The 12,300-nt window shown below is 46.2% G+C and overlaps 3 protein-coding genes and 1 long non-coding RNA gene across 4 annotated transcripts in view; 2 read left to right on the forward strand and 2 right to left on the reverse strand.

Annotated features, from left to right (window-relative positions):
- The window catches only part of trim33l (tripartite motif containing 33, like), a 26,052-nt gene extending 24,510 nt beyond the window's left edge, over positions 1-1,542 (forward strand). The window contains exons 12-13 of the mRNA XM_046045506.1: positions 747-869; positions 1,076-1,542. Coding sequence (XP_045901462.1) covers positions 747-869; positions 1,076-1,420 — 468 coding nt within the window. The 3' untranslated portion in view covers positions 1,421-1,542. The remainder of the gene's footprint in view (positions 1-746; positions 870-1,075) is intronic.
- Positions 1,543-3,323: 1,781 nt separating this feature from the next.
- On the reverse strand, positions 3,324-4,179 carry LOC123967609. Its single transcript, XR_006824292.1, has 2 exons — positions 3,938-4,179; positions 3,324-3,820 (listed from the first exon to the last, which is right to left on the reverse strand). It is a non-coding gene; the product is annotated as an uncharacterized LOC123967609 (long non-coding RNA).
- Positions 4,180-5,302: 1,123 nt separating this feature from the next.
- Positions 5,303-8,592, forward strand: zgc:171704 (Ras-related and estrogen-regulated growth inhibitor-like protein). The gene is made up of 4 exons (XM_046043737.1): positions 5,303-6,277; positions 6,813-6,866; positions 6,953-7,029; positions 7,301-8,592. The coding sequence occupies exons 1-4, from the start codon at positions 6,175-6,177 to the stop codon at positions 7,709-7,711; spliced, it is 645 nt and encodes a 214-aa protein (XP_045899693.1). The 5' UTR covers positions 5,303-6,174; the 3' UTR covers positions 7,712-8,592.
- Positions 8,593-8,661: 69 nt separating this feature from the next.
- LOC123968706 (N66 matrix protein-like) lies at positions 8,662-10,109 on the reverse strand. The gene has a single exon (XM_046045609.1). The coding sequence runs from the start codon at positions 10,058-10,060 to the stop codon at positions 9,164-9,166; it is 897 nt and encodes a 298-aa protein (XP_045901565.1). The 5' UTR covers positions 10,061-10,109; the 3' UTR covers positions 8,662-9,163.
- Between the last annotated feature and the right edge of the window lie 2,191 nt (positions 10,110-12,300).

A 12,300-nucleotide genomic window follows, 5' to 3' on the forward strand; every position in this document is an offset into this window, starting at 1 on the left:
CAGGGTCCTGGTTCTCATGGTTCTGTCAGGTTCCTGGTTCTGTCAGGGTCCTGGTTCTGTCAGGGTCCTGGTTCTCATGGTTCTGTCAGGGTCCTGGTTCTGTCAGGGTCCTGGTTCTCATGGTTCTGACAGAGTCCTGGTTCTGTCAGGGTCCTGGTTCTCATGGTTCTGACAGGGTCCTGGTTCTGACAGGGTCCTGGTTCTGACAGGATCCTGGTTCTGTCGGGGTCCTGGTTCTGTCGGGGTCCTGGTTCTCATGGTTCTGACAGAGTCCTGGTTCTGTCAGGGTCCTGGTTCTCATGGTTCTGTCGGGGTCCTGGTTCTGTCGGGGTCCTGGTTCTCATGGTTCTGACAGAGTCCTGGTTCTGTCAGGGTCCTGGTTCTGACAGAGTCCTGGACAGCAGGACCAACAGAAGCTCTGGCAGCGTGTCAGACTCTGTCTGGACCAGATACCAGCTGAAAGCCAGAAACGGTCCTCGTAGCGCTCTGAAAGCACATGGCAGCGGGATAAAGCTGCTTGTTACCGTCAAACAGAAACTCGCCGATGTAGCTTCAACATGTGGTGTTAATTTCCTGTAAAAGCATCTGCTGCTTCTCACAGGTGCAGATTTGAACGATTAAATGTTACTTTACTTGTGTAAGAGTATTTTCACAGTGTACCGGAGTTCTGTGTGTGCCGCTAGTTTTCCCAGCAGGTGGCGCTCCAACAGAACCTCCTCCTGACTCTGGTGTTCTTGCGTTTCCAGCTCGGCGTCTGGCCTCAGCTGAAGGAGATGTCGGAGCGCCTGACGCTCCATCGGCCTCCTGCGTATCCGAGCGCCGCAGAGCTCCTCTCAGACATCTGGAGCCTCTTCAACGACGCCTCGCAGGTACGTCGAGCCCACGTTACCCCAGGTGCCCAGAGAGAGAGGCCACACCCACTCCTGACCCCACAGGGCGTCACTCTGATCATGTACAGAACCGTCAGTGTGTTGGGAAATGAAACTGTGAAGCTGCTAAAGCTGCTGGGAAAACCCAGACTGACAGCTGATTGGTTCTCTGACCTGTCACTCAGCCTTTCCTCTGGTGTTTGCAGGACGACGACGCTCTGAACGAACTGCAGGAGAGTTTCCAGAGCAGAGAGATGGAGATCTTCAGCTCAGAGCTTCACCCTTCAGCGCTGACGCCTCTGAGCGGCGGCGGGAACGCCGAGGGAGAGGACCCCGCAGTCAGGCGTCCGCTCGGTCCGCTGCGCGCCGAGGCGTCGGACGGAGACGAGGTCGAGGAGGAGGACTTGAAGGGATCCGAGGTCACGCCGAAGAAGCAGGAAGTGATCACCAGCGAGTCGGAGCTGAAGAAGACGAGGAAGAGGCTGAGAGACTTCCTGGACCTGATGGGAACGTCAGGACCCAAGAGGACAAAGACACGATCACATGTTTAGGATCAGTAACGACCGATCGCAAGCATTCCTTTTGTACGCCACCTGAAGCGCCCGCGCTCTACCTCAGCACACGCTGGAAGAGTTTTAATAAAGTGTTGAATAAATGTTTGATTTGAACGCTGCCAGAGGCAATAAAGTGTTTTGTCACTGCTTGATCTCTCTCCAGGAGACCAAACAAGACGTAACACCAGAGAATCAACATCTTCAGGACGAAAGCTCCAAACATTCTGTCCGGAACAGAAACTCCTCCTCAGTCCAAAACAGCTGCATCACATCTGATGGAGGACATATTGTCTGGTGTCCTCCGGCTGCTCCGCCTCCACTTTACAGAGTTTATTTGTTACCGGTTACCTTAGCCGCTAGCTAGCTGCTGCTAGCTACTCAGCTAGCCGTCCTGTTGCTGGAGGCTCGGTGCTCCGGGGTGTGTTGGTGTTTCCACCTCTAACGTTAGTACAGAAACTTTGGACCGCTGGTTCAGAGCCAGCTGGTAGCAGCAGCAGCTCAGAGCCAGCTGGTAGCAGCAGCAGCTAGCGTTAGCAGCAGCTAGCGTTTACTGTAGCGTTAGCGTAACCGCCTGCCCCCGAGTCCGTACTACACGGTCCGAAGTCGAACCGGCGACTTGGGGTACAAGAGGCGGACACGCTAAAAGCCGTGAGCTCTGATGTCGGTCGCCAGTGCGTCTCTGAAGGTGTCGGGGAGAGAGGTTTACTCACTGCGCCGCCTCGCTGTCAATCTGTCCGTCAGGAAACTTCACAAATCGCTAGCCGTGTCTCCATCACCGTCTTTTCAGGCCTATTTTGAAGCGGCGCGTTAGAAAAGGTCGATGGAGACGGCAAAGTTGCAAAAAAGTTTTTCCGCTCGCTTGAGGTGTTTTTTGTGGAGAAAGAGAAAAGGCGCTAAACGGGAGATGGAAACACGTTTGTAACTCACGTCTGATCAGCTGTTTCTGCTGTCGGCGTCTCGCCATAACGCGCTGAAGCAGTTTGCCCGCTTGAAACACATTCCTGAGGATCTCTGTTTCTCTAAGATCCTCCGGTTCTGTTTCTGGTTTGAACCCAGACGTCTTGTTTATTGCAGCCGTGTGTAACTGACGTAACGACGCTCGCCGTCGCCTGGTTTCTTCTCTAGAGATGTTTTTTCTTTTTTGTGACATTTCAAAAGCTTAAAATTCGCCTGACAGTCAGATGGAAACACGTCAGAGCAGCCGGAGGAAAATATTCCCTTCAGAACGGTAAAAGCAGCTTCTGAGACGCTGAGCGGCCTCCGGCTCCATGAGCTTCTCCGGAACGTGGGCTGCTTCACGTGGGGGATGTAGCGCTTGTTGGTCTTCTGATGTGACGTCTGAAGGAGGAAACGGTGGCGCTCTGTCAGCTACTGATCTACATTCAGCTGTAAGCAGTTTATTGGTGTCAGTTCCACAGACGCCCGGCGTCCTTGGGGGGGGGCAGAAATAGGTGAAAACTAATATGAAATGATGTTAAACATTATATAAACCATCGTCATGGAGAGTTCAAATATAACAATAAGATGAATGATCTCTGTTTTTGGTAGTAAAAGTTAAAAATCCCCGTTGACCAAAAAGGAAAGCTCCACATTGAGCGATCACGATGTTGCCTAGTAACCAAATCTGGTTTTCAAAAAAGGAAAGAGAGGGGGAAAAAAAAAAAAAGTGATTTTCTCACATTTAAAAATGTCTGTACAGACTAAATTAAAGTTAAGTGATCTACAAGAAATTTTCCAAACAGTTATGAAATTTGAATAAAATTAAATCAGTATTTCAAAATATAGAAAAATGGCTTTTGTGACTGAATGAATTAATAAAATAATAATATAATTATTGTTATTAATTTATTCACATAGAATTTAATACTTGTTTATTATTTAATGAAACAGAAAGTTCCTCTCACGTTCAACTGCTTTTATTTTCAGCAAACTCAACGCGTCTACATATTTGTTTGAACAGCTAAGACAGAAGTTTCAGACATGTGTCCAACAATGTGGCCCTGAGAAAAGGGGGGTCAAAATCAAAGTACTCTGGTCTGCTGCGGGTCCCGTCTGGTCCAGCGAAGGTGGGTTTGTGCCCAGAGGCTGCTGATCCGGTCCGTTGCGGACCTGCCTTCCAACAGGCCTACAGGCCCGATCCTGGACGTGATCTGCGAGACGATCAGCTGTCCTTCCTGTCTCGGGCCCCGGCCACATCTGCAGTCCTCAGGCCGCCTCGCAGCATCGTGTCTAAGGCGCGTTCATGCAGACGAGCAGAAACCGGGCGTCTTGGTGTTCTTCAGAGTCGGTGCAGAGTTTTAAAACTGTGACCTTAACCGGCTGTTGGTGTCTTAACGAATGTTCCGCAGCTGCATGTTCAATCATAAAAACCTCGTTTACGAGAAACAGAACTGTGTCCTGAAAATGGAAAATGTTTCTTTATCTTCGATTAAAAATCTAAAACCCAGCATTAAACAGAAGCAGATAAACAAACACTGTTCGTGGTTATCACTCATTTGTCGCTGTGTTTTGTACCTTTTTAAATATAATGTCTTTTATCTTTAAAACTTTGGGATCAGAAACTGTAAAGCTCTGTGGAGTTTTTCCTGCTGTGAGCTGCTCCTGCACAGTGATGCATTGTGGGACAGCGTCCTGTCGGAGCGCGGTCAGTCGGCAGGTGGGAGTGTCGGACAGGAAACACAGAAACACGTCCGACAGTTTCTCATCCAGACTTCACTGTAAAAATACTCTGTTAGGAGCAGGGGCGCCGTATAGTGGGGGAAACGTTAGAACCCCGAGTGACAGGGGACCCAAAAAAATAGGTAAAAACTAACAACAAATTATTTATTTATATAAAACATTGAGTATTTTAAATATAATAATAAAATGAATGATCTCTTTGTTTTTACTTGTTTTTGGCAGTAAAAGTTCAAAATCCCCATTAACCAAAAAGTAAACCTCCATATTTTAACGGTCCACCCCCCTGTATCTGCATGACATGGTTTGATCCTGCCTCAGGGTGCAGTACAGATGCTGTCAGTAGATGCGGCAGAAACACAGTGATCACAATGTTGCCTAGTGAAAAATGAAAGAGAGGAAAGACAAAGGAAAAGACGTCAATCTGTCACCCAGTTTTTCCCCATGAAAGGTGGGCGGCCTTTAGTCTGCGAGGTAGTTAACCTGTTGGCTTAACGTCCACAGTGAAATAAGCTACAGACTGGTGTTCAGCCTACATTTCATCAACATTTAATCAGTGCAGGGAAGCGTTTAGCAAGATATTCATATTAAATCATTGTCCCTGCACCTTTTCGCAGACGAACTAACTGCCCAGAACTGCAGCCTCCCTGTCCCAGTGAAGAAGGGGAGCAGCAGGGTGTTAATGCCAGTTAGCATCATGCCAGGGAGGCTGTGGGGATTTCTCTGGCTCTCAGAACAAAAAAGAAAATGAAATATTTCTTAATGACAGAAATTCAAACACAAATCATTTTCTGGCGTAATGATCCTTATGTAATAAATAAAATAAAACACCTTCCTGTCTGTCCTGGATGCTGGACAGCAGCTTACATGTAAGTTACAGACTATATTAAAATAATCCAGTTTGAGACGTTCGTTTAGACTGAATGATGGCCGTTAAATCTATAGATAGTTAATTTTACTATAAAAATACACTGAGACTGTTAAAGATTCCCTTAAGGACATTTTATAGCGGCTTTTAATCTTGCATCAAATAATAAACTGCATCCTGTGTGCAGACTTGCACGTAAAAATCACCAGCAGTAAATGTTGTGCTAGAACTACAAGAAACAAGACAGCTGCGAGCCTTTAATGAGAGTTATTTTATAGCTTTTGATTGGACAGTTAGGTCCTAGAGAAGTGGTGACAACAGCTGTGCAGAGGGGGTCCAATTAGATTTGTTGTCATGCGGCCCAAAGTTTCTGGCCGCTCTGCTGGTTAGGAGTAAAAGTCCTGCATTAAAATGTGACTTCAGTAAAAGTACGTGAGTATAGTCAGGTCTTAAAGTATTAAAGCAGTAAACTGTCACAGGTTCTTCTTCCTCCTCAGTAAAGTGCAGCAGGATGTTGAGCTGCAGCTCCTTCTCAGCTGATCAGTTTCAGACTGCAGCTGATGAGTCTTTTCATTCTGGATCAGCCTGCTGATTATTTCCTCCGTCAAAGATTCACAGTTCCCAAAGAGACGCCTTCAAACATCTCAGTTATTACAATCATTGAGAGGAGAAGCTGGAACATGAATGGATTTTGCATTAAACGATCAAAATATTTGCTGATTACTCTTCAGTCAGTCTAATAATCCTCCAGCTGCACTTTAGAAACTGTTGGAGTTTCATTTTAACCAAACATCAGATTTTAGAAACTCTTCATGTGAGTAAAAATCTGACTTTGTAAAGTAACTGAATCTGTCAGAGAAAAACATTTCCCTCTGAGACGGAGCAGAAAGTACTCAAGTAAAGTACAAACACTTACAGTAAAAGTACTGAGTTACTGTCAGCAGGGGGCAGCAGCTCTGACTTCCTGCATCAACACACACACTCAACAGCGACCAATCGGACCGAAGAGGAAAACCGCTGACCAACCAGAGGCTGCTGTCTCTGCTCTGTGGCCCCGCCCACGGGGTCTATATAAAGACCCTGTCAGAGCCCAGGACCTGAACCGGGAGCTGAACCGGGAGCTGAACCAGGACCTGAACCGGGAGCTGAACCAGGACTGAACCAGGAGCTGTCACTACCTGCTGTCCAGTGCTTGTGCTGAATCGTGATGGTGGTCCAGGTGAAAGGAGGTGTGGAGGTGATGGAGGGGAACCAGCAGAGCCTGGAGGCCAACATCCTGCTGCTGGGGGCCCACAGCGTCGGGAAGTCCGGTACGAGACCCAGATCTGATTTTTAGTTTAACTTCAATTTTCAGTTTCCTGTTATTGTTATTGTTGTTATTATTATTGTTGTTGTTGTTATGAGGTCAATATTGCTGCTTTAAATGATTATTATATACTGTGTATACACAGTAGTTAGTATTAATAATAATGAGTACAGATAGTGTAAAACAATTGCAGTATTGGACAGAGTACAGAACATATATATGTATTATTATGTACAATTACACGTCTGTCATACAGCCGGCTGTTAAAGACATTTTTCACACTCATATATATATTTTTATTGTATACTTATATGTTATGTACCAACTCCCTAGTAGTATTTCTGTTCCTTTATACTTTGATGTGTGAGCTGATCTCGTAGAGATGATTCAGGTCAGACGTTTAGAAACTGGGACGAACAGTTTTGTTTTGTTTTCAGATTCGATTTTAAGTGAATCAGGTGACTCAGCGATCAGCTGTCTGACCTGCAGGATCATCGTGTGATCAGTCTGACTTTAACGAGCCGTCTCTCTGTCTGCAGCGCTCACCGTCAGGTTTCTGACCCGGAGGTTTATCGGAGAGTACGGGGACATCGGTGAGGACGCTGCTCAACGCGATGATGTCACACTGTTTCACGACTCCGTGTTGACGCTGAACTGACGAGTCGTTTTGTCCTTTCAGAGTCCGTTTACAGCCGAGTGGACCGGATCGCCGGTCAGAAGGTCTGCTTCAACATCTGGGACTCTGTGTACTCGCAGGTAACGTGTTAGTTTGAGGAAATCAGAAGCTGTTTCTGATTTATATCTGAACGTTTCTGCACGCCGGCAGTCTCTCCTCCCTCTGAAGAAGCCCAGCCAATCAGCTGAGAGCTTTTCTCACTTCAACAGTCAGTTTGATCACAGCAGCATCATGGAACTGCAGCCAAATATATATAATATTTATAATAATATCTCCAGATTTTCATGTGAAGTATTCTGAGAATTTATGAGTTTAAATATTTGACTGAATGTGTTTTTGTTTCGTCTTCAGGACGGAGAGCAGAACCCGTCCGTCAGTGTCAAACAGCTGCAGTGGGCTGACGGGATGATCCTGGTCTACAGCATCTGCGACCGCCGCAGCTTCGACGTGGTCCGCCAGCAGCTGCAGCAGATCCGCCGCATCAGGAAGCCGTCGTCCGTCCCCGTCGTCATCGTGGGGAACAAACAGGACCTCCGGCGTCACCGCAGCGTCTCCAGCGAGGAGGGACGGCTCTTCGCTCTGTCCCAGCACTGCGGCTTCTTCGAGGTGTCGGCGGCCGAGACGTACCACGGCGTCCTGCCCGTGTTTCACCGGCTGGTCGACCTCGTCAGAGAGAGCCGAGCATTGAGGAAGAGCTCGGCCGGCGTCCGAGGGATCGTCCGGAGCGTGTCGGCCGTGTTCGGCAAGAAACGAGCCGAGTAGACGGGAAGGAAAGAACTCGCTGGAGGGATTAAAACCAGAGAAGAAGAGTTTTTACTGCGCCTGACGTCACAGTGACATCAGAGCGATGACGCCTTGTCTGTCGCTTCATGAGAAGAGGTCAAAGGTCAGACGTGTGATGGACAGAAGCAGGTGGAGAAAAGGTGTCCATGGCGAAGTTTGTAAAAGCAAAGTCAAAGACGTGTTTTTGTTCCAGAGCGGCGAGAAAACACGTGAGGAGCCTTGGAGGCGAGCTGCCGCCATGGCAACGACTGACACATCTCAGCAGCTGATGGTTCCCTCAGGATGAAGAACTTTTCCTCATCAGGTCAACGCACTTTAGTTAATGACCAAACACCTGCAGAACTGGCGACGTTCCCATCAGCTGCTAATTAGCTAATGTTAGCATGCTAACACGCTAAACCGGAGCTGCGGTCTAGCAGCCGTGGTGACAGCTGGTTGAATCCTCTAAAAGCTGCTTCACTGCTTCCTTTCTCACCTCCTTCAGCGCAGGGAACACTGGCGCTCCTTTATGGATGGAGGGCCAGAACCCGGACTTTGAACCAGGAGACCGGGAGTTCGTGTCCCGTGTGAAACAAAACAACATATAATATTACGTGTTAACTGACCTACGTAGTTATTTTAACCCAAACCATGAGCTCTTCCGAACTTCAATCAGGACCAACCTGCAACGTTTCATGACTTTAATTATGTGCCGTTTCAAAATGCTAGTTTTATTTTGAAAGAGACATAATTTCCCTTGTGCTGTAATATCCTGTGAATAAATACATTCATAATGCAGATGTAGTGTGATGCAAACAGACGTCAGCATGTTGAAACGTATTTTTATTTCCTCAGATGTTTGTGATTTTTCTGATTAAAGTGTGAATGAACAAAGTGAGTCTGAGTCAGTTTTCATACAAACACACTGAAGTGAAGCTGCAGAGAAGCTTTATTTTAAGATGTCAGTCAGCAGCATGTTGGAACAGATGCGCTTTACTTTTTACATGAAGGCTTCGTAGATACAGAGTTACACAAACAGCAGAGAAACAGAGGCCTGGTCCACGCGTACAGAGATTTTTATAAACGGGGTTTTACCTCCTCGTCTAAATCAAAAGATCACGACGTAAACTCTGACGTCACGAACCCAAAACTCAGTTTCACTGTCTGCACACTTCAAACAGGGTTTCTGCAGATCTTCACCCTGGAAGGAGTTTTCAAAAAGGTCTTCAGTGACCTAAAACACGCTATGTTTTTAGAAATACGTGTAGCCGTGGACAGGGCTGGATTCTGTTGATAAATTCAAATAATAATATATTGTTTAAGGATAAAACTTTCTCACACTCATGTCCGCCTTGAACTGAAAGTCCGTTACGATCAAGTTTCGTTTCAGATAAAGATTTTCAGCTGACAGCACATGAACAGGTCGAGTCGTTTGTTATTCAATCAAATCATTTAATCACAGTCTGTGTTTTCGGAGCTCTCTGCACTGTTGCCGTAGTCGCTGCCGTCACAGTGGGAGCCGTCAGTGTTGTTGCCACGATCGGCGCTGTCTGCGCATTCATCGTTATCTGCATCGTTGCCGCAGTCTGAACTTTCAGTGTTGCCGCGATCAATTCTGTCGCTGTTGTCAGGTTTATCAGTGCAGTCTGCGTTTTTGCCATAGTCGGTGTTGTCGCTATAGTCAGTGGCGTCACCGTATTCGCCACAGTCTGCATTGTCACCGCGGTCTGCCTTGTCTGTGTTGTCGCTATAGTCAGTGGCGTCACCGTATTCGCCACAATCTGCATTGTCACCGCAGTCTGCCTTGTCTGTGTTGTCGCTATAGTCAGTGGCGTCACCGTATTCGCCACAGTCTGCATTGACACCGCGGTCTACCTTGTCGGTGTTGTCGCTATAGTCAGTGGCGTCACCGTATTCGCCACAATCTGCATTGTCACTGCGGTTTGTGCTGTCGGCACATTCGGCACTGTTGATGTGATCAATGGTGTCAGCATTCTCGCCATTGTTGGCACTGTCGATGTTGTCGCCGTTGTCAGGGGAGCTAGTGCTCAGGTACTCGAGGGCCTTCTGGCTCTGAGAGATAAATTGTTTGAGCGGAGCGAGGAACAGCTCTGTGGCAGACGGCCGGCGGTGGACGACGCCGTTGGAAGGGACAGGCAGGTCCTCCAATTCCAAGGCCAGGGGGTCCTTCAGGCTGGACTGGCTTCCGTTGGGGGGCAGGGGGCTCTGGGGGCTTCCCCAGCCTCGGGCGGCGAGGGAGTAGAGACTCCGACGCCGGCGAGGACGGCCGTCCATCGCCTTCAGGAACAGACTGTTAGCTGAGCTGCGACGAGACGAACTGTCAGCCATGGAGCCATCCTGGCTCAGGAAGTCCTTCACCTCCTGATCAGACGGCTGCTGCAGCTGAAAAACGTTTAGATTTACATTATTTTCAGACTCCTAACTATAAAATATATTAAACAGTAAGTGTGTATGCTTGTCGGACCCGTGGAAGCAGAACACCTGGTACTTTCATTCATTCAACACTAAAATGTTTTGAATGTTTGCTGGAAAAACTCTAAACTAAGCTTTCTGAGAGAGTTTAGCAGGTTTCACTTCATAGTCGGAGTAAAATGAAATGAAATAAAACAATATTCGGCAGGAAGCTGGAAGAATTCAACACATTCTCAATCCCAACTCATCACACAGGGATACTTGGTCAGACCCTTTGCTTTTTTATGCCCTGGGTCACTTTAGCAACGTTTTTTGACATTTAGTGCTCGAAGGTCACGTTAGCAACAGTAAATATGCAATTTACATAATTTAAATAAAAACAATCAATGTTGACTTTTTGTTTCACACGGGAAACAAACACTGGCCTCTTTACTCTGACTTTTCTGTTAAATATCGAACATCTACCTTTGGCATTGAAAACTGATGCTGTGGCGCTCCCCAGTGTGTTAAAAACTGACGCTAATGGGTCTTAAGCATGCGTGACGTCTTTGTTGCATGTACGGGTTGAAAATTTGGCCAGTGCAGATTCATCTGTATGCAGATGATATAGTTTTCTATACAGTGGTCTAAATCCAGATGTTTCTGCTAAAAGGTAGATGGTGAAGCAGAGCCCTGTAGTCAATTAATCAATTGGTTCATTGACAAAGAAATGATCTTTAACTAGTTTAATATTTAAAGGTTCCAGTTTCACAGTCTGTAAAATGAATCTTTCGGATTTGGACAAAATAAAAGACATGACTGAGAAATCTGAGAAAATAGAGATTTTATATTTTATGTAAAAAAGCTGTTTTTTAACGCTTATACAAGTAATTTAGAAGAACTTGCTGGTCCAGACCTGTCGGTGGACTCGTGTGATCAGTCTTCCGTTATCCCACCCCGCCTCTTTCACTAATGGATTGTATATTTCATTGTTTTAAAGTAATTTAAAATAAAATAAATTGTTAAAATAAACTGACTCTGCACCTCAAATTATAAAATCATTCTAAATGTATTTATAAAGGCTAACAATATCAATTTTGAGGTACTTGTACTTTGAGTAATTCAACTTTTGGTATGTGATGTATATTTTGATGCTAGTACTTTTACTTAAGTAGTATTTTGAATGCAGGACTTGTAACAGAGTAGTCTACACTGTGGTAGTAATACTTCTACGGAAGTAAAATAACTAAGTACTTCTTCCAGCACCGACAAAGAGCAGGTTCCATGTGAGTTTCAGATGTTTCAGGTGTGTCTCAGCTGTGTCTTAATTGTGTCTCAGATGTTTTAGGCGTGTCTCAGATGTTTCAGGTGTGTTTCAGGTGTGTCTATTGTGTTTCATTTGTGTCCTAGATGTTTCAGGTGTGTCTATGGTGTCTCAGTTGTTTCAGGTGTATCAGTGGTGTCTCAGTTGTCTAAGTTGTGTCTCAGATGTTTTAGGCGTGTCTCAGATGTTTCAGGTGTGTCTCAGGTGTCTCAGTTGTTTCAGGTGTATCAGTGGTGTCTCAGTTGTGTCTCAGATGTTTTAGGCGTGTCTCAGATGTTTCAGGTGTGTCTCAGGTGTCTATGTTGTGTTTCAGATGTTGTAGGCGTGTCTCAGATGTTTCAGTTGTGTCTCAGATGTTTTAGGCGTGTCTCAGGTGTGTCTCAGATGTTTCAGGTGTGTCTCAGCTGTGTCTCAGATGTTTCAGGTGTGTCTCAGCTGTGTCTCAGTTGTGTCTCAGGTGTGTCTATGGTGTTTCAGTTGTGTCTCAGATGTTTCAGGTGTGTCTCAAGAATCTCGGTTATTTCAGGTGTGTCTATGGTGTCTCAGTTGTGTCTCAGATATTTTAGGCGTGTCTCAGTTGTTTCTGGTGTCTCAGATGTTTCAGGTGTGTCTATGGTGTCTCAGTTGTGTCTCAGATATTTTAGGCGTGTCTCAGTTGTTTCTGGTGTCTCAGATGTTTCAGGTGTGTCTCAGATGTCTCAGTTGTGTCTCAGGTGTGTCTCAGATGTTTCAGGTGTGTCTCAGATGTCTCAGGCGTGTCTCAGTTGTTTCAGGTGTGTCAGGTGTCTCAGTTGTGTCTCAGGTGTGTCTCAGATGTTTCAGGTGTGTCTCAGATGTCTCAGGTGTGTCTCAG

Source organism: Micropterus dolomieu, linkage group LG03 (assembly GCF_021292245.1).
Source record: "Micropterus dolomieu isolate WLL.071019.BEF.003 ecotype Adirondacks linkage group LG03, ASM2129224v1, whole genome shotgun sequence".
Classification (NCBI taxonomy): Eukaryota; Metazoa; Chordata; class Actinopteri; order Centrarchiformes; family Centrarchidae; genus Micropterus; species Micropterus dolomieu.

Bases quoted from the DNA above. Each gene is read 5' to 3' on its own strand.
- zgc:171704 (XM_046043737.1), top strand. From the start codon at position 6,175: ATGGTGGTCCAGGTGAAAGGAGGTGTGGAGGTGATGGAGGGGAACCAG. The intron at 6,278-6,812 runs GTACGAGACCCA...CTCTGTCTGCAG, and splicing joins CCACAGCGTCGGGAAGTCCG to CGCTCACCGTCAGGTTTCTG. The intron at 7,030-7,300 runs GTAACGTGTTAG...TTTCGTCTTCAG, and splicing joins GGGACTCTGTGTACTCGCAG to GACGGAGAGCAGAACCCGTC.
- LOC123968706 (XM_046045609.1), bottom strand. From the start codon at position 10,060: ATGGCTGACAGTTCGTCTCGTCGCAGCTCAGCTAACAGTCTGTTCCTG.